This window comes from Lycorma delicatula, chromosome 1 (genome assembly GCF_047948215.1).
Source record: "Lycorma delicatula isolate Av1 chromosome 1, ASM4794821v1, whole genome shotgun sequence".
Classification (NCBI taxonomy): Eukaryota; Metazoa; Arthropoda; class Insecta; order Hemiptera; family Fulgoridae; genus Lycorma; species Lycorma delicatula.
The window spans coordinates 296,006,957-296,034,226 of NC_134455.1; the positions used below are offsets into that span (position 1 = coordinate 296,006,957).

At 29.8% G+C, this 27,270-nt stretch overlaps 1 protein-coding gene across 1 annotated transcript in view; it reads left to right on the forward strand.

Annotated features, from left to right (window-relative positions):
* The first annotated feature begins 13,100 nt into the window (after window positions 1–13,100).
* LOC142317855 (peripheral plasma membrane protein CASK-like) overlaps window positions 13,101–27,270 on the forward strand; it is a 391,942-nt gene continuing 377,772 nt past the window's right edge. The window contains exon 1 of the mRNA XM_075354404.1: window positions 13,101–13,402. Coding sequence (XP_075210519.1) covers window positions 13,344–13,402 — 59 coding nt within the window. The 5' untranslated portion in view covers window positions 13,101–13,343. The remainder of the gene's footprint in view (window positions 13,403–27,270) is intronic.

A 27,270-nucleotide genomic window follows, 5' to 3' on the forward strand; every position in this document is an offset into this window, starting at 1 on the left:
TCTAGCAATGGTTCCTGGTTGTACGTAATTATTTTCTAAGGACCATATTACGATGTTTAGGGTTCAGATGTATTGGTGTAGCTAACAATAGAAAATATTTATAATAAAATTTTGAATGATAAATTATTATTAAAATAATTAATTAAAAATGTAAAATTACTTAATCACTTATCGTCGGGAATTTAATACACGATAATTTATTTATTTTAATAATTTTATTCTCATATAATATACAAAGTACTGGTAAACAATGCTGAGGAGTTTAAAAAATAAAAAAAGTTTTAGGTATAATCATTATTCACTAACATATGACTGCTGAGCACAATCAAATGAATAACAATGGCTTCATGAAATGTTCAAATGCAGTTAATTCCTGATATCTCATACAATCCTGTAATAATAGTTGATAATATGTCCTGCCATAACATGGAAGAAAAAAGTGCTGAGTCAACATGCAAAAAAGAAGAATTGATTAACTATCTCGTAAAGAAATTTCCCATGCAGCTATGTTAAAACCACAACTATTTCACTAATGCTAGAGCGTAATGACAGTGTAAAAAAATTAATATTGATTTAGTAATGTAACAATACTTACATTGAAGAACATTACACTGGAAGATTTTATAACACAGTTACAATCTTACTTCTTGTAAAAGAATTTATAATGTGGGGTATAGTGAGAACTATATAACAAAAAAAAAAAATGTAACTGAAAATTAAAGACAATAAAAATATTTTACTCAAAAAGTGCTTATTCCTTTAAATTAATATAGCTGATAAATATTTTATGTAATAATATATAAAAATATAAATATTGTAATAAGACCGGTACAATGGACCTAGTAATGGATTCCTACCTATTAAGAAGAAAGTAGTAGAAAACATAATAATGGTAGGAATCCAGGAAGGAGCTAAAAGAAACTCTTTTAGAGTTAAAGGTAACAGGTCCGTTTAACAAGCATCTTTTGTAATACTGCCCACTGACATACCTAAATAGATGATGTTCCATGGGAAGAGTTACCAGACCCAGGTCAGAAATCCATGGGAAACTAAAAGGGTTTGGGTAATTCTCATGCTTAACTGGGGTCTGGTTCTGCAGGTAAAGAAGATAGGAATATAAATACTGCAGGGAAACCAGTTGACAGTCAATCTAAGCGAGACGTTATGATGTGAGTGTGCGTGAGAGTGCTACAATAGAATTCGAAGCGAGGAGTGATTATGTGAGCTTGAAGTAAGAGTATTCGGCGAGGGTTCAGTGCGTACACGTTTGACACAATTAAGGTGACATCACAAGTAATTCCAGTATGGACAGCACATGAAAATAAGAAATGGTTTGGTGAGCGATTGCTAGACTAAAGTGAAAGAGATAATGTACTAAATTTCATTCATAAATTGTTAGAGTAGTTTTATTTGTGAACAGCAAAGATATTTGCAGTAAAAGAACTTTATACCTGTCTTATCTATTGTACTACTGTTGTTAATACAAGACTAGTGGTTAAAAGTGTGTAGACTAGCGGTGATTCTAATGTCTTTTGTCAATGGAACTGAATTCTGCTTTTCATTATTTAACTACCTGTGAATAAATCCTGACAATTACTTTAAATTCTATTTTGTATATAATCACAGTTTATCATTATTGTCATTGTCATTGTCATTGCCATCAGCATCATTATTATCATCATCATCATTATTATTATTAATATATTATTATTTTTCTTCCTACAACCCTTTCACATTGAGTTGTATAGCAGAGACTTTAACAAAATAAATGATTCTAGTATTTGGCCAGAAGGTATTTTAATTTCCCCCTTTTTTGGGCTCTTGAAAACTAACACAAATACGAATACACCAAGGAAGGATGGTAATACTAATACTAATGTTTCAATACTGTATCAAAATGACGTAGCCTACGTACTAAGTCTTCCAAAGTTTACGCAGCTTTTACCTATTCTGATTATGACTTCATTGCACTAACTGAAATTTGGATGTCGGACGTCCATAGTAATATAAACTTCTTCCCGGAATCATATAGTGTTTCGTTCAGACAGAAACTATGAATCTTCCATTGCTGACCGTGGTGGAGGCACTTTAATCGCTGTTAAAGACAATATTAAATGTGTTCGACGCAAGGATCTGGAGATGACTGCCGAATCGGTCTGGATCGAAGTACCAAGAATTGTATCCAAAAATGTAATACTTGGTGTTCATTATTTTTCACAGTCTGTGCACCCATCTGTTTTGGAACACTATTTTAATGATTTAATTTTACAAATAAATTCCGCGAAATACGACATAATAATAACTGGTAACTTCAATACACCCGGTGTGGTCTGGAATGATCGCATTTTTCTTCCTGGTTGCAATTATTATTCTAAATGTCAATCTAAGCACATCTTCAATCTCGTAGATTTTTTGAACCTAGGATTTTATAACCATAACTCTGCACAAGGAACTAACCTAGATCTTGTACTGACGAATGTAACTGTGTCAACTTTTTCTTCGGATGGAGTTGTGCTCCCGGATAAACATCATCCTCCGTTCTCAATAATCATGCATGACTTTTTGTTCATTCATGATCATGTTACGGATCGTCCCACCTATAATTTTAGAAATAGAGACTTTAAATCTATCTTTGTAGATGTGACGAATATGCAGATTGGGCCAATGTTCTTCTGTGCCCTAACCGTGAAGAAGCTGTGACGAATTTCCATCAGGTGATCAGTAAAGCTATAGCCAAGAATGTTCCTATCACTCGTCGTCGAACTTCTAAGTTTCCGTTCTGGTTTTCAGCGGAACTTATAGCACTGATTAAGAAGAAAAAAGTAGCACATCGACGATTTAAATTAACGAGACTTACCTCTGACTATCACACGTTTTCAGAGCTACGGAAGAAAGTTAAATTGATGGTTTCTAGGGATAATTATAATCATGCTAGGTTCACTGAAAACGATATAACGTTTAAGCCTTCAAGGTTTTGGAAATATGTTTCAAAGCACAGATCTAACCCAGAAAGAGAAGTTGTACTTCTGGTCGATAATGAACCTAACACCACTCCTCAAGTGATACGTACTCGTTTTGGGAAGAACTTTCAATCTATGTTTCAATCTTTTCGAGAGGATGTACAAGCGGATACCTCTTCAACGTCCAAAGATCGGATGAACTGTGCTGAGCTCAATATACCTTATGTCAGCATCAATTTAGTATTAACCACCATTAACGGAATTAATCACAAGGCAGCCATTGGACCTGATAGCATACCACCATTTATCATTAAAGGCATCAGCAGCGTGATCGCTTCTATTCTGGCCTCATTGTGCAACTGGAGCTTGAAATCAGGTACCTTACCCAGCCTATGGAAAAAGAATTGCGATCATTACCCCGATTCTCAAACCTGGTGTTCTCCATATTTCTAATTTCCGTCCTATCCTCCTTTTCTAGAATTTTTTAATCAACCCTATCATCTCATATATCTCAAAACATCCAATTTAAAATCTCCGCTTCTCAACACGGCTTCATGCAGCCCCGTTCCACAACCACAAACCTCAATTGTGTCCTTGATAAAATTGGTCCTGTTGTTGAATCTCAAGGCCAGGTGGACGCTATCTATTTTGACTTTCAAAAAGCATTTGACAAAATGACGCACTATCTGCTGCAAAAGAAATTGGTTGTATTTGGGTTCAGTGAGCGTCTTGTAAAGTGGATCTCTTCGTACTTGAATAACAAAACTTTTGCTGTTAGGTATGCTGGATGCACTTCCCAACGAGAATTCGAGAGTTCCATAGAGTTCCAACCTTGGCCCGTTCCTGTTTCTACGTTTTATCAATGATATTACTGAATCTGTCTCTGTTGGTCTGAGTATGTATTCCGATGACCTTAAAATATTTCTCCAGATTAAAAGCTTACATGATCACCTATTGATACAACATAATATTAACCATATTTACCAATGGGCAATGAGAAATCACATGCCGCTAAATTTCTCAAAAATACATATTCCGTTCTCCCGAAAAACTAACATTGCTTGCTTTAATTATACAATAAATTCTCTTCCTATTAATACTGTAAACTCCGTCACCGATCTAGGCATACTCCTTGACTCCAAGCTATACCTTTCTAAACACGCAGATATGATTGAGAGCAGAGCGAAGAGAAATCTCTTGGTCTGTTGAAATGGATTGCAAGACCTTTTGTTGATCCTCAAACTTGCGTCTTACTCTTCAAGTCACTTGTTCGAAGCCAGCTTAAATATTCCACCACAACCTGGAATTTTCGAAGAGACTATACAGCGCATATCATCGAATCCACTCAGAACAACTTTTTATCTTGGCTGTCTCACAAATTTAAACTTCAGCATCTTTGCAAACAACAGCTTAAGTTACTTCATAATTTACAATCTCTTGTATGTCAAAGAGAATACTTTGATTTACTGTTTTTCCATAAAGCATTACATGGGTGTAATCCTACGGAAAACGAAACCGAAATACAACTACGTATACCTGGACGCAATATTAGAAACTTTTGTCCTCTTGTATACTCTACACAAATTATTTCACCCACAAAGAGATGATGCACTTTAACTGCTATAAACAAATATGATAAAATAGGCTTTTTCCAACCAAGGAAGAATTTTGTTTTTGAACTGAGTAGGTTTTACTTCGGTATTATATACGATACTAAAAACATATAAAGCTATAATACTCTATTACTACAGAACTTCACAGGCCCTCTTCTGCTTGTCCATAGTTAAGTTATGTAAATTAAAACCATTTTCTATTAATAAATAAATATTTTAATAATTAAAATCAGTTAATATTGTACGACATTAAAGTAAATTTTTTTTGTGTCTGTCTTTACCTGCACAAAAAATAAAAATAAATTATTATTATTATTATCATTATTATTCATGTGTCTTGTTTTACTTATGTTTTTAAACCAATAAATTGTAATTATATAAACATTTTCAATTGTCAATTTCTCAATATCCTGATCGAGCCGCGAATATGCGACAATATATTTTATATTAATATATATTTTTTAATAATAATATTTTATATAACTAAAAATTCTACATGATCTATCAAAATTTACATAATAATAATAATAATAATAAATAATAATTAATGTGAATTAATTTTCCATCTTCAAATTAACAAAATAAATGATTCTATTGTTGTATTTCATAGTCTGTTCAAACCCAAAGAAAGATGTCAAAGAAATGGGAGACTCAAAAGCTTTCAAATTTTTTATAAAGTACAAACTAAATTTAGGAATACCTAGAATAGAATTACGCCATTTATTGACTGGATATTAATTAGTTTATTAATGAGTATGGGATGACTAAAGTTTCTGAAGAAAGTGTTGTACGTGTCAGGGCATCTTTACTACATATTCCTAAAAACTCTGTTTTTAGGGGAATTGTTGGGAAGAGCAGCTGTGAACTAGCAATACTAGTCACAGTCAATGATGACAGTGGGGAATATTTTAAGGAAATAATTTCCATACCACATATTATAGCTGTTACAGGCTTTGAACCCTACCAATGTGATCGAAATGTTGCAGCATGAAGATGACTTTCTTGATCGCATTTTATTTAATGATGAATCAACATTTTTTATCTTACTGAAAAAGAACATAGATTGTCCATATCTGTGGTCAGAAAATCCCCATGAACTCTTAAAATACAAAACCCTAAAAATATAATTTTTTTTTAAGGTGAATATCAACCTTCAGTATTGAAGGTTATAAGGTTATAAGTTTGCTAAAGAATATACTTCTCTTCAATTCTGGTAAGTTTTTTTGGGGTAAGAACAGTCATTTTATGTTAGCGACCAAAGTCACTTCAGGCATTTGAGGTTACCTAAACTAATTTATATTTTTCTTTTTTAGGTTAAAATGTCACCAAATTATCAAATAGTCGGTAGTTGTTTGTACAAAGACTATACTGAGGCCCAGATGTTAGAGGGCAGTGGGACTACTTTTGTACTACTCCGTGTGACCTACGCTTTATGGCTATGATGCGTGAAATATATCTGAAAAATATAAATCAGGTCAGGTTGCTTTCTATAAGAGTAATGATGTTCATTATACAGTCAGTTACTATGGTGGACAGAATGACTGTGACACTTATAGGGCTAAATATAATGTACATTTTGGTGGGCTTGTAATGGTAATATGAAACAGTATATTATTTTTAGAGGAAGAAGCAACCAAAAACCATTTCATTCTTTATTTTCTCTTGCAGTGATGGCATGGCTTGTTTGCTACTCTTAATAATCACTGATGTCTCATGCCAGGTCTCTTACCACGATATGGCAACTAACATACTCATCCATATAAAAACAGCATAGATTGTAAAAATAAGGTAAAAAATATGTACCTCATAACTCACCACTAGTATCATTTGAAGTAACAAACCTCCCATAAATATCTTAATATCATAAACATTCACATTATTAAAAACAAATTCATAACAAAAAATTACTACTTTACAAATAATAAATACATTGAAAATTATCACAAAATAAATTACTTTACATTGTAAAACATATATAGTAATTTTTTTTTTTGTCTTCAGTCATTTGACTGGTTTGATGCAGCTCTCCAAGATTCCCTATCTAGTGCTAGTCGTTTCATTTCAGTATACCCTCTACATCCTACATCCCCAACAATTTGTTTTACATACTCCAAACGTGGCCTGCCTACACAATTTTTCCCTTCTACCTGCCCTTCCAATATTAAAGCGACTATTCCAGGATGCCTTAGTATGTGGCCTATAAGTCTGTCTCTTCTTTTAACTATATTTTTCCAAATGCTACTTTCTTCATCTATTTGCCGCAATACCTCTTCATTTGCCACTTTATCCACCCATCTGATTTTTAACATTCTCCTATAGCACCACATTTCAAAAGCTTCTAATCTTTTCTTCTCAGATACTCCGATTGTCCAAGTTTCACTTCCATATAAAGCGACACTCCAAACATACACTTTCAAAAATCTTTTCCTGACATTTAAATTAATTTTTGATGTAAACAAATTATATTTCTTACTGAAGGCTCGTTTAGCTTGTGCTATTCGGCATTTTATATCGCTCCTGCTTCGTCCATCTTTAGTAATTTTACTTCCCAAATAACAAAATTCTTCTACCTCCATAATCTTTTCTCCTCCTATTTTCACATTCAGTGGTCCATCTTTGTTATTTCTACTACATTTCATTACTTTTGTTTTGTTCTTGTTTATTTTCATGCGATAGTTTTTGCGTAGGACTTCATCTATGCCGTTCATTGTTTCTTCTAAATCCTTTTTACTCTCGGCTAGAATTACTATATCATCAGCAAATCGTAGCATCTTTATCTTTTCACCTTGTACTGTTACTCTGAATCTAAATTGTTCTTTAACATCATTAACTGCTAGTTCCATGTAAAGATTAAAAAGTAACGGAGATAGGGAACATCCTTGTCGGACTCCCTTTCTTATTAGGGCTTCTTTCTTATGTTCTTCAATTGTTATTGTTGCTGTTTGGTTCCTGTACATGTTAGCAATTGTTCTTCTATCTCTGTATTTGAACCCTAATTTTTTTAAAATGCTGAACATTTTATTCCAGTCTACGTTATCGAAAGCCTTTTCTAGGTCTATAAACGCCAAGTATGTTGGTTTGTTTTTCTTTAATCTTCCTTCTACTATTAATCTGAGGCCTAAAATTGCTTCCCTTGTCCCTATACTTTTCCTGAAACCAAATTGGTCTTCTCCTAACACTTCTTCCACTCTCCTCTCAATTCTTCTGTATAATAATGATAATAATAATAATAATAATAATAATAATAGTAATAATAATAATAATAATAATAGTAGTAATAATAATAATAATTCTTCTGTATATAGTAATAATAATAGAATTCTGTGCTTTCTTACATACTATCTTACTTCAAGCATCGTAACAGCAATCTTTTACATGAGAGAACAAATAAAATACCTCATACCTATAAAATAAAATAATGATATAGATATTTTGGTGACACTACCTTAACATACCAAGTCTAATGTGAATTAATCATAACGTATATAAAGAACCAGTATCATAAATTGACTTCAACAACAGCTGAATACTCACATAATCAACAAATAAACATTTTTGACTTCACAAACTCAAAAAGAAACCAACAGAAACAATTTAAAAATATATGAAACCAACATTTACGTAACTATTTTCAATTTGTCAAACCACTCAATTTTACATAAACTCTGAACCTTAAAGTACTGTGATCACAGACAACTCGGTACAAAAAATCATAGATAGTATGAATAAAAAGCTCATTCACTGAGACAGTTTGATATAAATTACATAAAAATAAAAATTAAGATTAAAAAAACAAAGAAATGTAGAAAATAACTTACAAATTAAAAAAAAATTAAATCTGATATTTGCAACGTTGTGTAAAACAAATTATTATACAAAAACCTCTTATCACTCAACAAGCACATGTAATATAATATTTAAATTAAACTGCTTCTATTACACAATGTATTATCACTAGTTAAAGTGGATGTAGCATTCAAATATACACAATTAACACTAAAATGTCCTCCATACCAGCAAAGAGTCAATATTTGGCAGCCATTTCTTAAACGATCACCAGTGGTGTATGAGAAAATATTAGTGATCCACAGAAAAATCTGGACATTTGTATAGTGCTAGCCCTAATGTTTCCACACCCCCCCTTTATTGAATTTAAACTATATTTTTTCAATCTTTTTTAATGTAGTGGTTTTTCCTGTCTTTACTGTCCCATTTGAAAAGAAACAACAGTACTTGTATAACTGAACTGTAGTCCTAATAAAATGGCAATCACCTTTATGATGTCACATAAGTGCCAAAAATACTTTTCATCTGGTATCATCGTCAGTAAAAATTTCATACTTTTATAGATCTTCATCTGTACTGTATTAACAAGAGGAACTGATGATTTCTCATTTCCATTGTGAATGGGGATGGCTTTCAAACATGTTTTAGAGGTATTTAAAAACAACTCCATTTCACAAGATTGTGATGCTGTCCTAATGAATCCAGTAAACATTTTAATGTTACTTCTTTCCACTATACTAAATTATGTAGGGAGAGCTGATACAGAGATTCTTGCTGCCTAACATAGAAAAAGAATATTTAAGTGCCACTTTCAAGGAGAGGTTAAGTAAGTTGGATTGCAATTTAGACAAATTAAGATCATGAATGAGATCCATTAAGTTTAACTTGAGTAATTTTGTGAGAACTCACCTTGGAAATCTGAATCCTCTTGTTTTTCTTCATTACTTTCTAAATCACCATAGTCTTCATCATCAACATTTTCAACATCAACTTCATCATCAACTTTTCAAACACCATATGTCTGGTGAAACTGGAACAGGTAACTTCACAGTGTGTAATAAATCTTATGGCTGAAGAAAGATAAGATTTCTTGAATTTACTTGTGACATGTTTGATTTTATGATACAAAAATAACAGTCAGTCAAGCGGTTTTCCTTGGCTCTTTCCATACCATAGGATCAACAAAGCTTCTGATTTAGCCAGCTGCTTAGTAAAATTATACAAGTATTGCAGCAGATATGAGGGGGCCGAAGATATGTCCAGATTTACTATTTTCACCCAAAATAGAGTTCATATGATTTTTAAACAAAGGAGTAATATTTCTTCTTTGATATTTATAAGTTAATTCATTAATGTTGCTATTAATCATAGCAACAAAAATTGTTGCTATGATTAATACAACTACAAGGAATTTCTGTATAAATTACAATTACAAAAAAAAAAAACAAAAGCAATATGCCTAAGGAAAACAAAAAAATACACATCTGTTATCAGAAAATATAGGAATAAATCATATTACATAAATTTATTTTTCCTAGAAGGAATGACAGTTAGCATTAAGCCAATCCATATTAGTATATGGTCAAAATTATTCCACTCAGAGCCATTTATAATATGGTTCATTCACAAATGTTGAGAAATTCACATTTCATTATTTCATCACAATATAAACATTGACTTGCAACAAATTTTTACAAGTTTTTACATTTCAATAATTTTAGTTTTTTGTAAGTGACAAGTTACAAAAAAATGAAGCCTTTAGCACAAATTTTGAGATCATATTTGAATTTAACATAAAAAAAAACAAGACAAGCCAAAACCATCTGAGTAAAAAAACTCTTGCATAACTAATGAAAAAGAAAAAAAAAATCAGTGATCATATAAGTTAACCTCAGGGGGGGGGGGGGGAGTAGGGGGGAGTTGAAGATGAAGAAGATAAATGGTAACTTAAAATGTTTTAATTTAAGTTATTAAACGGATATTTATAAAATTTGTTTAATTTTAATAATATTTCAAAAGATTATAATTTTAAATAATTTTCATTGCCATTCGTCAAACAAAAACCTAGCAAATAAAGTCTTTTCTTATTCCTTTCCTGTAAGGAATTCCTTTTCTTGTCTGAAACTGGTTGCAATATAATACAGCTGTCAACTCATTTTTTTTATTTTCATGATGAACATAAGGAATGTATTTCATATCACTACTTCTTCCTAATGTTTAGCAGCTTTGTTGAAAACGTTTCATTTTGTATTTTGTAAAGAATAATCCTTTTAAAAAGAATAAAAACACATAATATTAAGTAATAATATTAATAATAAAAATTTTAAAATAAATAAATAATAATAATTGTTACTTTCAAATTAAGTAAAAATTGTTCTTCCAGGAAATGTTGTTAGTTAATTAGTAGTTCCTTATCAGTATAATTATAGGTGGCAATGTTGTTAAAAATACCTATCTCAAAATCGTTAGACCTTTTAGTACATGATTAATAATATATTTTTCTACTATTACTTTTTTTCTATAGTTGTATGGTATATATTGTTTAAACATGTTGTTATTGCAGTTAAGATTGCATGTTATGGTTAATATCTTTGTTGGTACTATTTCTATAGGCAATTTAAGAGGTTGCATCTGTTATGTTTAGTGAATATGTTTTGTGCTTCTAGCAAGTACTATTTGTATATATGACTGAATTCAGTCTGCCTAATGTAGTATTTATTGCAACCACAGGAGTTTTATTTATACATTGTTATGTTTATCAATTCGTGTTTTCTTATTTAGATGTATGGATCTTGTGAATTTTGTTAGTTTTGAAAGTGACATTGTATTCTTTTGTGAAGATCCTGGTATGATTATGGGTTGCTACATTAATTTTTGCCACTTGGAGTGCTTTTGAATTTGTTTTGTTCTATGTTTACATAACATATTTTCTATAAGTTTGGGTGGCTAAGGTCTTAACCTGTTCCAGATACATATAGAAGTATTCATGTATACAGATCTCCAGATATATATATATATATATATATATATATATATATATATATATATATATATATATATATATAGTAGCATGCAAATTAATCTGAACATTGGAAATTTTTTATTTATTTCTACGTTGTGGCAATACTGCTTAACAACAATTGTTCTTTAAGTTGTCTGTATATAGTAAGGTTGTTTTTCTTTATACTTATTTGGCAATATTCATGTTAAGTTTTTGTGAAAGTTTATTTGATTTTTTATAACAAAATCATATTTTTAGTATTTTTTATTCTGTGTATCTTGAATTTATAAAAATGCACATAACTCCACGAAAGCATTGAAAAAGTGCTTCTCTTTGTTTTTTGTGAGTACACCAGTATGAAAATGAAAAATAGCTTCTGAGTTTGGTGTTGCAATAAAGACAGTGAATAATATTTTAAAACAATTTAATGAAACTAGTTCAATTTCATTTTGATGCAAAGGCAAATGTGAACATAAAAGAAAAACTACTTCAATACAGGATCGGTTATTTAGTGAGAAAACGTAAACTTGATTCAAAATTATCTTCTGAAGACATAAATAGAGACTTAGAAACCAATGCAACAGATTTACACATGATAACTGTTAGACACAGACTTCTAACATTTTAGATTTTTTTCTTTGTAATACATCATTTTAATTTTAATAGTCTGTTTTAGTTGCATGATTCCCCTATTTTTTTTGTAGAGTTCTAATTTTTATTTTTCACTTTGAAAACTGCAGCTATTGTTCAATTACAGTTGCCCTTCCTTTTTCTTTGATGAAAAATACATTTTTGTAATGTAAAATAACTATCAAGACAAACTAGCTCATAAATCCATGAACCTCCCCATTCAAGGTAATGTTACAAATCTGCCTCAGATGCTGAATTTTAATTGGAATCATATAATGGGGATAGACCAATTACTTCATTTGAATTTAGTTGTATATCTTATAGAACTATCATTTAGATAGGTAATCTATTGTTTAGATTTAAAGACCTTTACAGTCTTAAATGTCTTTACAGTCTTTAAAGACTGTAATGCATGCTTAAAAATTAAAGCCTAGTTTATTTTTTCGCCATCAGAACATCTGCTCTGGGAAGGGCGAGAACCGAATAGAGAGAGAGTGCCCCTTTGTATGGATAACTGGTTCACTTTTTATGAAATTAGACTAATGAAAAAAATATGTAAATGATTTTAAGTTTTGTTGGGATATAAGTACAAATGTTCGTAGTATTACGTTCATTTTAAAATTTCGTAGAAATAATTTTCTGCAATGAGAAAATAATGAAGGTTTTAAGAGTGAAATTTCCAGCTGCACAACGAATTGTAAATACAATATTGGTACTTGCGCGGTACAGTTGCATTATGGAATACACCCTAACGTACTTTGGTAAATTTACACTCCAACGTTAGTGAAAGTAAAATATCACAAAATTTCTTCTTTTAACAGCTTTATTAAAATAAATAATAAAATAAAATTCAAACTTTAGATTTTCTGGTTTTTTTTAAATAGGTAATATCTAAATTACATTTATAAGATCTTTATATTTTCTAATCGTCCCGTTAAAAAACGTAAGAAACAGATAATAAATAATTTTTATTTCATTTATTTGTAAAAACAATTTGTTAAAATATTCTGTTTGAAATAGGGAAAGAAGAGGTAGAATTTTCTGCAAAAGTTTCCCAATTTTTGTTTAGACACACCCCTCCCCTACTATAGGTCCATTCATCAGGTGTAGGTCTTGGGCCCTGGCATCGGGGATCTGTGATTATATTTGCTGTCGTACTACTGTGTTAAGTGATTATATGGTATTAACCTGTTATTTTACATTGCAGTGATACATTTACTGTAATATTTACAATATTTTATAGTGTAGTGTTAAGTGATAATGTGTTTGTGTTTTTAAACATTGAAAAAGGATGTATATGAGCCTACTAATCTTTTTTACAAGAATTGTGAATTGAACACCTTTAGTTAAATAATGGCAGAAGACGAAATTCTCTTCGATGATGTCTACGAACTCGGTGAAATTATTGGGAAGTAAGTAAATTTTACTTGCAGAGATCTTCTTTTATGTTCGTTGATGTAATTTACAGTAAACTTTTGTTAAGATCAGCATAACCTATACGTGTACGGCGTTTTGTTTAGGCGGCGTTTAGTGGTAAACTGCATGTTACAGTCTGTATTACTGGTTTATTAACACTTACCGACGTTACTTAATGACCTATATTAAGTATTTTAATAATTTTCTTTTTTAACATTTCTAAATTTATTTTATCATGATAAAATGTTAGTTGTCGGCAGCTATCTTATTCAGACCTAACGATAGTTTTAAAATATTATAGTATTAATTTTATGCTTTATTTTCTATTATGTGATAAATTAATGTATATTAATGTTAAATTTCTTTCTATATCGTATTTATGAACCCAACTCTTTGAGATGTAACATTGTTATGTTTTTGTTATCATTTATAGTTTTGAAACCATCTTTTTTAATTTAATTTAACAGCTACCTAACACATTTGAAATGAATCTGTTGTAGTGTCATTGTGGTAACATAACTATACTTTTATGTTGTGATGCAATTTTTACTTTACTTTTATACATACTTTTTATTTGTCATTAATATCTGATAACAAATATCATTTGGATTGTAACAGTTAGTTTGTACAACAAGATAACTTATATTCTTTTTTTATTTTTGTGTATAAATATTTTGGCAGTTACTGTAATATGACAGTCATTCATTGCAGCAGTGCAAGAAATCTGTGGTAATATGCAAGAAACAGCCTAGATTACCATAAATAATTGTTTATATTTTAATTCATGTTTCATTTCATTATAAGGTGAATAAATTGATTAATTATTTTTTGTTCAATGCTTATTGCCATATTTTTGTAGTTTTTTATTTGGTGTCAAGTTCTTATACATGTGTTTTTTTTTAAAGTCTTTTTTACATGGGTAACTTGGTGTAGTATATTTCTTTTTAAGATTTCTTATAAAACTTCTACACTCGGATATACATCATGTACTGAGTTTAATGAAAGATTTTTCTAATTTTATCTTGAATGCTGTTAGGTGAAGTTATTATGCTCAATATAAAACCTCACTCCGTTTGTCTTGTGGTATAATTTCTAATTCTGTGGATAAACACGTACTAGAGTCTTCCTGAAAAGTTAAATAAGTTTTAATTGATAATCGTGAATTAGAAAAAGTAGTAATTCATCTGTTTCATGAAAAAATATTTGTTGCATTTCATTTGTATGTTCACATCAGTCGTTCAGTTAATAACATTACTGAGTTATAAACTGAGAATACTAGGTTTAATAATTGACAAGGTTTTGTAGTTTTCATGCTGCTGTTTGAAAACTGCTGCTCTTTGAAGGAAATTGTTTATATTTGTTTTGTGGGAATGAAATAACAATGTGTTTGTTAATTTTTTCATTTATTTGTTAAAATGTTAAACATTTTCCAAAATATTGTGCCTGATATCTAATATGTAATCATATTTATATTTCAAGTTACGTTATGAACATTTGATAACAGCAAAAATTATGTTGCATTATCTTTTTATACTACCATTACTATGCTCACTGTGTGTGGTTCATTTCCCATACTTTGTATCCATTATATTTTGTCATCTCTGAGTTTTGTTGATTTCAACCATTTATTGATTCTGGTTGGTAATTGTGCAGTATAATTCTTGGTTGTGACAGTAAATGAAGTTTCTTGCGGCATTAGTTATTGTTAATTTTGCCTCTTTGTATATTATAAACTGTGATGTTGGGCAACAGTAGTAATTAATTTTGCCTCTTTAACTGTTATGTTGAGTTTTGATTTTTTAAAACTTTTTCTTGAACCACTAATGTTATTTATTATTATAAAAATTTGGCTAAGCTAATGTCCTTTAATTCAATTCTTGTGATTTTTTTATATGGTGGTGACAATTTTTTGATTTTCATCCCCAACACTGTGAATTCTTATACTAAACAAATGTAATTAAAATTTAAGATGGTAAAATTTATTTATAGTACATTGTAAGCAACTGTTCCCATAATCTTAATTTACCTTAGTAGTAACTAATTTACCTTAGTAGTAACTAATTTACCTTAATAGAACATAATTGAAAGTTTGATAAAACATTAACAAAATGAACATTATGTAATTTCACAAAATTGAACCTTTTCCCTTTAATCCTTTCCCCCTTTCTACATGATCCTTTCCTTTTCCCATGATCCTTTTCCTCTTTTCCGTTTTCATTTTTACCATATTTACCTTCCCCATTTTTACATTTTCCCATTACCCTTTCCCTTTTCTTCCCCCATTTTCCCCATTCTTCCATTTCCCTGTTTTCTTCTCTCTTTTCCTTTTTATCCTTTTCCCTTTCCATTCCATTTCCCCCTTCTTTCATCTTTACCTTCTTTCCTTTCACCTTTTTAGATTTTTTTCTTTTCCGATTTTTCCCAATTTCCGTTTTCTGATTTTTACCTTTCTACCTTTTTTTTTCACCGCATGTAAATCTTTTCAGTAGTTTTTTAGCCTAGAGCAGACACCCATATCGGAAACACTGTAATGGAATCATAAAATATTTAGCGTAGCGTGAGTTGCTGTTACGTCCAACAGATAGCGCTGTTTTAAAAAACAAAGCATGATTTTACCTGGGACAGGTGTGACATCTTAGGTATATAAGTAGTAGGTTTATAAAAACACATGCTTATTAGAATGCAGTGTTGTATCAGAATTTCAAAGCAATCAGTGAAGAACTTTCGGAGATTTAAGATTTTGAACAAACAAACATTTACAGTTTTATTTATATAGATGTGATGAATTACAAATTCAGAATAATATTTTCGTTTTTCTTTTTGTAGCATGCACTGTAGAAAGACTTTAGTACATAATTGTTATTACATAACTGAATTACATTCAGTTATTTAATAACTGAAGTAAATGAAATGAAACTGCTAATTCACTGTATAGTAATTCCAATAGCACACCTGCCTATATGATAGACAGGTATGTAAGAGTATGTTATCAAGGTGCTTACCAAGCACCTTGATAACACTCTTCTATTATAGTTCATTTGACTGCCATTGTTCTTTAATGCTATGTAGAATTATAATTTCGATCTCAGAAAATTATTAAAGTAAATTTGTTATTACGTTCATAATAATTTTAATATTTCTTGTCCTTAATTAGTTTATTTTAATAAAATTTGCATGATTAATTGTATATTTATCTTTTAATTAAAATAATATAATATTTGCTAGGTGTTAAAATTATCAATTAACGTAAGTTGGTAGTTTTACCAGGTGATCATATGAAAAGTTACCACATTGTTAGTGAATTGTATTTCTGTTTGCAGGTTATGTATACCATTCTTGGGGGAAACCTTTTTAAAATTATTTTCAAAGGAGTGGACAGAACCCATCCTCTCTCTGCTACACCTACCTTAACTCAAAAATCTTAAATGGCAATGGTAATATTTAATTACATTAATTGACAGAACCCAAAAAAAATAATTAATTAAGGTGAAAAGAAAATTAAAATTCGCCCATCCCTTCCACATCAATAGGTGCAAAAAACCATTTGGGGTAGTACGTTTTTTAAATTTCAGTCTAATAAAAATAACTATAAAATTACATGATATTACTTTTTAAACAATTTGAAGTAATCATAATCTGTGGATGAAACTGTGAAAATTATTTTTTAAATTATAAACACAGAATTTTGCCCTTAAATGTTTTCTAAATTTTCAAGGGCTGAAAATTTATTTTTTTCAAATGAGATGATGTAGCTTGTGACACCTCATTGTAAGGCCCTTTGAATGAAAAGTAATTTTGTACAAATAAAATAAAAATTGGTTCACTGTTACCGAAGTTATGATTAAAAATGTGGTTTTTTAGGTTATGTTCGGATACAGTGTTACTTATCAATTAATGTAGTTAAATGTTACCATTGCCATTAAAGATTTTTGAGTTGGGATAGGTGTAGCAAAAGGGTGGGTTTCACTCCTTTGAAAATAATTTTAAAAAGATTCCCCCCTGATAATGGTATACATGCTTACAACAGAAATATGATGGGACTGATAGCTGTTTAATAATAAATGTAGTAACTTTTCAAATGATCATTTGGTACAATAGCTGCATCAAATTATTAAAGAATTTGAATTGAATATAAAGGAAGGAAAAATTTATGATAAAGTATGTGAAGGTATTTAGATTAAGAATAGAGCAGTTATCTAAGGAGCATGATTATCTTGAGCTTGAGAATTGAGAATGAGGTAAAAGCCAGGATTGCTATGGCAAAAGATGATTTTAATGAAAGTGAAATGTTATAATCAAAAATTTAAGGTAGACCTAATAAAAATGTTAATAAAGTAATTTATTTGGTACTTTTGGCACTTGATTTTAATATTTAGACAGTAGATATTTTTTTATATAAGTTTTATTGTTTTAGTTTTTGTCTATCGTTCATTATTATTATTATTTTGATGTATTTTGAATATATGTTCCATCATCAGAAATATTATTTGGAGCTCATCATGTATTTAAAAACCAAAAATAACTAAAACTTTTAGGCAAAAACCGTATAATTAATATTTCACTATATAAACCTAGCAAAATACATACTAAACCTAGCGGAACATATAGGTAAAGTTGATGCACACATTAGAATTACCAAGAGTGTACCTTTTTCATAATAGAGTGGTTGTGTCATTGTTTGACTTTTGTTCTTAAGAGACAGGCTCAATTGGATTGGAAATTTAACAGTAAATTTTGATTGTTTTTGTAGTTTAGTAAACCGTATGTATAAACCACCTTGTCCGTACTATGTAGTTTTTACATTTTTAGTTTTCTATTGCATTAATGTAATGTAATGTATGTCTTTATTACATACAAAAGCAAAGGTTTTAAAGCAGTGTATATCTCTCAGCATAGTAGCTGTTTTGACACTGTAGAACTAGTAAAAAATAATGATGTGTAGGAGCTTCATTGAAGTTCATGAAAATGTATGGATTTATTTTTTTTTTATTTTTATTTTGGTTTTTGGGTAACTTAAAAGTTTTAAAACAAGCCCAAGTCCAGTGCCGAGCTTGTTGTGAGGCAGTATTCTATTAAATAAAATTTATTAACCCTCTCACTTTTAAAATATATAGAAATTGTGCTTTTAGATGATCTTTTCAAAACTAAATAAAATTTATTAACCCTCTCACTTTTAAAATATGTAGAAATTGTGCTTTTAGTTGATCTTTTCAAAACTAAGTAAACTAATAAATTCCATTAACCGAGAGCTATTAGTAGAATACTTATTTTTCTACTATAAATATTTTCTCTTTCCCTCATAAAGTGCATAAAAATTTCCTTTTAAATAATAATATAATCTTGAATCATTTTTTAAATTTGAAAACGTCTGTAGAATTTATGACAACACTGCAGGCATAACCCATGACACACATATATTGAAATATAATATTTAACATTTATAAACCCTTATTTTTTTATATGGGTATACATTATGTAAACATTCCATTGAATTGATATTGCTGCTAAATGTTTTATTGCATTTTTATTACGTAATTACCATTTTAAGATTGTATAGAAAATGTTTTTCTTTAATAATACAAATTGATTGATTTTCATCAGAATATAGCACTACTATAGAATAACCAGTCCTATTATATTCTTTATATTTAGATGTAGAATAATTGATCGTCAGAGCTGTTTCTGTTTCCCCTTTTAAAAGTCACCCATGCTAGTAATGCTTCTGCTGTAATTCTGTTTTACCAATTAATTCAGTGTTATTGTGCCTGACTAGTTGTTTATTTCTATTATTTATCAAAATTTCTGCAATCTTTTTTTAATTAGAGTATTTTTTAAATTGTCATCATCCTTACACCAATAGAATTATATATAGTTACATTATTATTATGCATTTATTTATTTATTTCTGTTTTGATTTCAATTAATATGGTAGATAATGATGTTTATTTATCACACATATGTTGCTATGAATCTCAAATTTTATATACCAAATGTTTGTTTAATGTACTTATTTCTTAAACATAACATTTAATCAAATATGGTTGAAACAGAAATGAACTGCTATATTTAAAAAAATAAAAATAATTACTCCATTAGCCCTCTTAATTACAGTTTGTAATAATAGCAGTTTTATTTCAATTGATTTTATTGACTAATTAATTCATGTTTTGGTTAGTAGCAAGCTGGTTGAATTTTTCTTTTAATATATTTTTTTGTTCTTGTTTTTTTGTATATATGCCAGATGTGATTGAAATAGGTTTTGAATAACAGTTTTAAGTAAGAACACTTAACCACTTACTAACCCACCAGGTTGGTCTAGTGGTGAATTTGTTTGGATACCAGTGTTCCTTGGTGGTTGGGTTTCAATTAACCACATATCTCAGCAACGGTTGACCTTAGACTGTACAAGACTACACTTCATTTACATTTGTAATCTTCATTCATCGTCTTTAGTAATATCTTATGGTGGTTCTGGAGATTAAACAGGAAAAAGAAGAATACTACTAAGCCTACAAGGGATGTTATTTGTATTTTATAAGTATTGACGTATACTCCTATTAAAGATTTGTACAGATTAAACCAGTTTTAAAGATAACAAAAGATCTCTCATTAATTTCTACGTGGTGAATATTATTAATAAAAAAAAACCTATTTATTATATAATTCAGAATAAAGGTTTCATCATTCATAGTGTTTTATTATTTATTACATCAGAAGCTTATTTTCTTTTGTTAAGTTGCAACAATTCCAATAATAATTCAACAAAAGAAATAAGTCTCTGCTTTAACTCATCTCATTAAGAAGCCATGCAAGAATTGCTCGCAGTAATAGCCGTTATCAAACAACAGTTCTGTTATATTCTTCTAGAAGATTTAAATATCTTATGTTTAAAAGTATTTCAGTGTTTTGGAAGCCTGATGTAAATCTTAAAGATTTCTAGATTAAAATTACGTCTATAGGCTGTTTTTTAAAGGATGTTGGGATTTGTTTAAATGTTTTATAATTTGTTCTCTCCTGAATTACTTTTAAAAGTGTAAATATTCCATACATAATGTATTTGTATTTGATTATTTGTAATATCACCAGTCATGTACTCTTAACCAGTGGTCAAATACATAAGAAAATATCTAATATAATTTTAATTTAAATACTACAAAAATGTAATGCATTATCGTGCAATATTTATCTCTTTTCTTAATAATTACAGGTTAAAACACAGTCACTTTTTTATAATTATAAGATATGAATTTTGTAGCGTGTGAACAATGCCCAGCCTCAATAGGATGTGAGCTCTGAACCTTCTGGATTAAAGGCAGAGGCCTTTTAACTATAAAGGGACTATATCAATCTTCCATTGAAAGATGTTTGAAATTTCGTGTATTAATTAGACTGAAATTTAGCATTGTGATGCTGATCAGTATCTTTGCCCTTACATTTTTGTGACCCTTGCAGAGGTCAGCCTGTATTATATTTATATGCTTGATAACTTTAACCGATGTGTATGTATAATTAAACTCCATACAAAAAGATGAGGTAGCTGTTATGTTTACAATTTAGTATGTGGATAAGTAAACATTTACTTTTATTATTATTTTAATGTTAAAACATATGTATGAAAATCTTACGTTGTTCTAAGTAATGACGATATATTTTATCAGCGTTACTTTTACTTTGTACAAAATTATTATATACATTTTATTTTCTTTCAACTAACAAAAACTTCACTTTAAAATTATAAAGTTATATTAAGCAAATTTATTTTTTCTTTTGTAAAAGATTGACTATTATTAGTTTTCTGTGGAAGTGTATCCAGTAATGTGTATCTTAGTATGTCAAGATTACCATACTAAGTAGTTAACATTTGTAAAATAGTTTTTGACTTTCTATGTACTCATTATTTAAATGACAATTATTCTCTTATTTAATTATTTTTGTTATTTGAATATTTAAATTCATGCAATGTTGTTTATAATACTACTATTCTTTAATTCTTTCTACATTATCTGCACATTAATATTTTTACGTATAGAATTTCCGGATTTTTTAAAAACTGTTGACTAATTTCGTTTGTATCTTGTTAGCTTATGTACATGTAAATAATACATGTTTGTATAAAAAAGTTCCATCAGATTAAAAGGACGAGTACGTAGGATAGCATAAGACTGATGGTTGTGTTTTTTTATTTTTGATATTTCATTTTTATGTATTTTTTTGTAGCATTGAAAACGAGAATAACCTTCATTTTTTCCATCACGTCAGGATTTTTCGCAAATCACAAATTTCAAAATTTGTAAAAATTGAAATATTACGAAAATGTGATACAATAAAATAGATGTGAAACTTTTTTTAAAAATATATTAATATAATCTCTTTTTCTGGCTTATACTATGCATTCTTATAACTAAGAATGGGCGGGGCTCATTGACCCCTTAATATCTAATGAAAATTGCCACAAAATAAGCCTAATTTCTATTATAGTGCATTTTTAAATTAACTTATTTTATTTATTTAATTAATTTTTGAGGTACGTCATGCCTTTGAAAACCATACCCTTTTTTTCCCACATTAATGACTAAGTATGTAAAATACTTAGTTTTATTACATGTGTAGAAGTTTCTTTGGACGGCTTATATTCTGCTTCGTGCTTCACCGTCTACATTCTCTATAGGGTTCATCTCGGTGTAACATCCAGCAGCAGCATCCAGTAGTAGTCCATTTTCCTTGCTACCTCCTATCCATTTATTTCATGTCCTGATGAAATCTTTCATCCATCTCTTCGCTAACGGCACCCAGATTTTCAGGAAAATAGTCCACATGTGAATTTAGGAAGTGAACCTTCAAGCTCATGGAACAGCCTATGTTTTTGTACTTCTGCAGCATGTTCTCAACGATTGATTTGAAGTTCGGATATCCTTATTACCCAGAAATTTGGTTGCTATGTCTTTAAAAGCTCCCCAGGCTTCTTTTTCTGCAACTTCCATTTGTTTCTCATTGAGAAGTTTTCTAATGCCAGGACCAGTAAAGACATCCTCTTTTAGTTTGGCGGTTGATAAGATTGTAAATTTGTCACAGATTTATTTAAAACATTTATCTTCTTTTGGTAAGGCTTTCACAAATTGCTTCATCGAGCCTACTTGATACGCAGAGGTGGAAGAACTTTATTCAGATCTATGAGAGCTTTTTGGAACACATTTTTGGTTCTAATGATGCTTTTTTTGACCAATCTTTCTTTATCCACTGATTTTCTCTGTCTGCTATCCCATTCACACAAAAAACAAGGAAGCTTTGTGTATCTTCCTTCCTGTTCTATAAGCATTAATATTATTTTGAGATCGCCGCACGTAATCTACTTGTGATTGTCGTATGCAATTTTATCGAGAACGAATTCCAAATTATTGTAACCCTCCTTTAAGTAGACAGAATTTCCGACGGGTATTGATGGATACGTACTCCCATTGTGAAGAAGGACAGCTTTGAGGCTTATTTTGGATGAATCTATGAACAGTCTTCAATCGGTACTGTTGTACGGAATGTTAAATCGAGTCAAAAGTCCATGTGCATTAGTGCAGAAAACTAATTCTCCTTCTATCAAAAAAGTATGGAAGAAACTCCTTTTCTCTGTACCTGAACCAGAAAATGAGGTGCTAGCTGCTAGCAGGTTCTTCTCTTTAAGTCTCGAACCAAGCATTTCTGAATTTTCTTTGGTCAGATGTAAGTGTCGAACCAAATCTTTCAGAATGTGAATAAGCTCTGGTGCACAGCTAATTCATACTCATCGATGTTATCTTTATTTAAATAATTTGTGGAACCGATTACTTCATGTAAATTCTCTGGTGGAATTGGCACTGGTACGTCTGGACCGTGAGGAACCCGGCATAAAGCGGCTGGCGTATTTTGATAGGCGGTTCCTTTTTTATTCATCAACATCAGTCGAATGAAACTTGTTATATTTCTTTTTTGCCTTTCCACCATTAACTCGCCACAAATGGAGAAAAAAGAATCTGCAGAATTTTTTTGCAGCCTCTTGAAGCAATTTTGAAAACGGAATGTTTGCTTTATGGCCTGAAAATATATTTTCCACCGACCAAAAACGCGTTTGATCACGGGAAACTGAAAAAACTCGATTTACACACGCCTGATGGATGAAAGAGCACTGGTAGTGGTTGCACGGTGCACGAGTGGCGCGGATAGCTTCCAATAAACATGTTAACTCTTGTCACAACTTGTCGGCCAAGCTCTCCCACCGTCTCGTCATCTTCTTCAGACCACTTAATTGTTTAGCTACAAGAATTTATATGCTACAGTGGCCTGTAGCATGCCAAATATATACTTTTTTGGCATAGTATATGCCAAAAAAGTGAATATATTATATTAATTTATTATAAAAAAAAAAAAAAACGTTTTATGTGTATTTTATAGTATCACTTTTCGCAGTTTTTCAACTTTTCACAAATTTTGAAATTTGCGATTTGCTAAAAATCCTGACGTGATGGAAAAAAAATTGAAGGTTATTTTCGGATTCAGTGCTAAAAAATACATAGGAATCAATTATAAAAAGTTAAAAAACATTCCACAACCAAATTTTTGCAGGTTTTTTTAGTTATTTCAGTAACAAATCATTTAGCTATAACAAAATTTAATATTCCTTTAAATTTATGACTATGATTTATGTAAATCATTCAATCATACAATAATATTTTACACACCTTTTTGACAGTATTTAAGGACTCATTTCATTATATTCTCCTCATACTCGGATATAAAGATTTACGTAATAAATGAGATGAGAAAAACAGGCTTATATATTTTTTATGCAATGTATATATGTTCATTCATTCAATTTTGGGTGTGGATTTAATTATATTTCCAACGTATTTTCATGGAACAAGAGTTGCTTATTTTAAAAGTATTCATAACCACCATGTTTTACATTTCACGGGTTTGCCATACCAAACGACAGTATCATATTTTTGTATATATTTATGTATGATGTTTTATATATCATGGAACGTAATTTGAGATCTGTGCAACACAATTCAGTAGAAAAGAATGTTTGATAAGTAATAAGAAATATATTTTTCTCTTGATGAATTAATTCACCACAGAAGCTTACAGAAAAGTTAGTTGTGGGAATACGGAAATGGAATTTTATAGTGTATGAAAAATGCCATGCCTGTCCGGTATTCGAACCCTGAACCCCTGGATGAAAGGCCGAGACGCTACCACTCCGTCACGGAGATCGGAGTATCGGTAAATTTAAGTACAATTTAAATTGCACTTTTTCATTGATTTGAGAGAAATTTAATTTGGAAATAAGTAAAGGTAAAACTAAATTATGAAATTTGATTAGCGAGTGAATATTAAAACCGGGAAAGATAATAGAACAGTATTATCTTCCCCATTATTATGTGGTAAAATTACAGAGAATGGAATATAAAATGGAAGACATTTAAAGAAGGAAGGACAGGAAGGATAGAAATTTGCTCTCAAATATAAATTTAGAGAAATCTGGTGTTGAGTTTGAAATAAAAAGGTTTAAGACAGATTGAAAAGCAAAATTTCTGTAACGAGTATGCTAGTATTTTGACAGTCTTGAGTTTGTGTTTTTTAATTTAGTAATTTATTATTTTGGGTAAAAACTATAGAAGAGATAAAAATTATAATAAAAGTAGTTAAGCTGTAGGATGTAATAAAAGAACTGCAGATTATAAGGGAATAAAATACATAAAACACCTAGTTAAAAAGATTTGTTTTGTTAGCTAATTTAATTTTACATATCTACTAAAATTTGTTGTATTTAATTCTGGAAAATCGTGCTTTAATATTATAATATGGCGAGGGATATTAGGCATTAATTAGTAATTTATTATTAATTAAATATTTTATGAAATTATGATTAAAACAATTTAATCAGGTATTGAGCATTAATAATTATTCTAACAAAAAAATAATATTTGATTTTTATGAATACATACTATTAAAGACATATATATTTACAAACTAAAAATTAAAGACATATATACAGTTGTGTACTCTTCAGGAAGTAACTAGGCAAAAATCTTTACTTGTTGGTAAAGCAGTTGTAGGCTTACAAACTTCAAACATTGAATATGACGCACTAGTGATTATGGGTTTGGGTTATCTAGAAGTGCAAAGACGGATTAATTTAGTAAACTATGCTTGCATAATTGTGGATTTAAAAGAAAATGTTGGTGAATGTGTGTAAATTGTTAAAATCATTTAAACATTTTCAGAATTGAGAAAAAGGTTGTGATTTTCAAAATATGAGAAAAAAATGAGCCTAAGAATTATAAAGAGTACTTTTCTTATCTTGAACAGTTCATAAATCACGTCCGTGGTTGGATGTTTAGTTATCTTTCATTGTTTTTTCTTACTTTTGTTATCAAGTAGGGCGTTCTATGAACAACGTGAAATGTACGTTCTCAGTTCAAAATAAATTCTTCCATCCGCTAAATAATATTTGTAACGGATTGTTAATCTTGATTGCTTGATGTCCAGCTTCAAGGTACTGTGACCAGACACATTAGTAACAAACTACTGCTACATTAGAGTTTGAGGATTATTCTGAGGGTTAAAAGATACCGCATAAAACTTGTTATAAATAAGTTTATTCAGATATTTTGGACGTGTGCTGTGCCGTTTTGGAACCAGCTGTTAGAACGTCTTATAGACTAGTCTGTTAAAATGAAGGGTGTGTAGTATAACAGTCGGTGTATTCCTTTTGAATAATTTACATTCGATGAACTGTTTAATTCCAAATTCTTTTACTCAAGAGGATGTTATCATAATGAAGTTTACATTTTATCGGAAAATACGACTGTTGTTTTCCATTACTTGCCACAGTATTTTTGTGAAAGCTTTTATTTAAATTTAAAAAACTAAAGAATTAAATTAAAGAACTTCTGGGTTCTTTCGACTTTGACGATGTTGGGATTTGCATTTCGTTCACTTTCAGCACTCTTTATTATTTTTCCTCGGCAATGATTTATTTAATGGCAACATTTACGCGGCATGACACCACTATAGTCGTTGAATAAGTGTAGAATTTTGACTGAATGAACTTAGCGCCGAGTTACTGGCTACATATTCCTGATATGCCGGTCGTCTCGGTCGGATACCGCTTATTCAGTCAATCTTATTTAGGAGCTTATATGGTATTTTAATTTTACTTATTTTATTTTTTAATGGCTCTAAATTTTATTCGTAATTTTTTTTAACGGTCTTTAATTTTATTTTTAATCGGTACAGCAACCATCATTTATTTTTAATTCCAGATATGAAAATCGATATGATTTTTATATTATTAGTCGCATTACATCTTATCCGACTAGTTTTAGACATAGTAATAATATTCACTTCATAATAACGTTAAAAGATCAAGAAAAGTATAGAACCAAGTAGAACAATGTAACTTGCACATTTTACGACAAATAATAAATCGGTAATCTCGGATAATAAACAACGTTTTTTGCAACATCATTACCATTTTTTATTGTATGAATCAAATATAAATTAAACGTTCAAGAATTTGGACAATTCTTAATTTTCTAGATCTGATGTATCTAATAATAGGTAAAACTCAGTAAGCAAAATTAATTCGCTATAAAAATTGCTTGACAAAAACGTATGACAAAATTTTAAATCGTGTGTTATTTTTAAACGCTTTTAATGGAGTAATAATGGTTAGTCAATGTTGTATTACCAACTTGGGCGTGGACTATTATTCTCCCGGTTATTTTCTTTACCTTGTTAATAAAATAAATAAGATATGCGAACAAAGTCGTTAATTAAATAAAAGGATTCTTGTTTGCGTTCAATTACAAGGTAACGTATCTTTTTCATT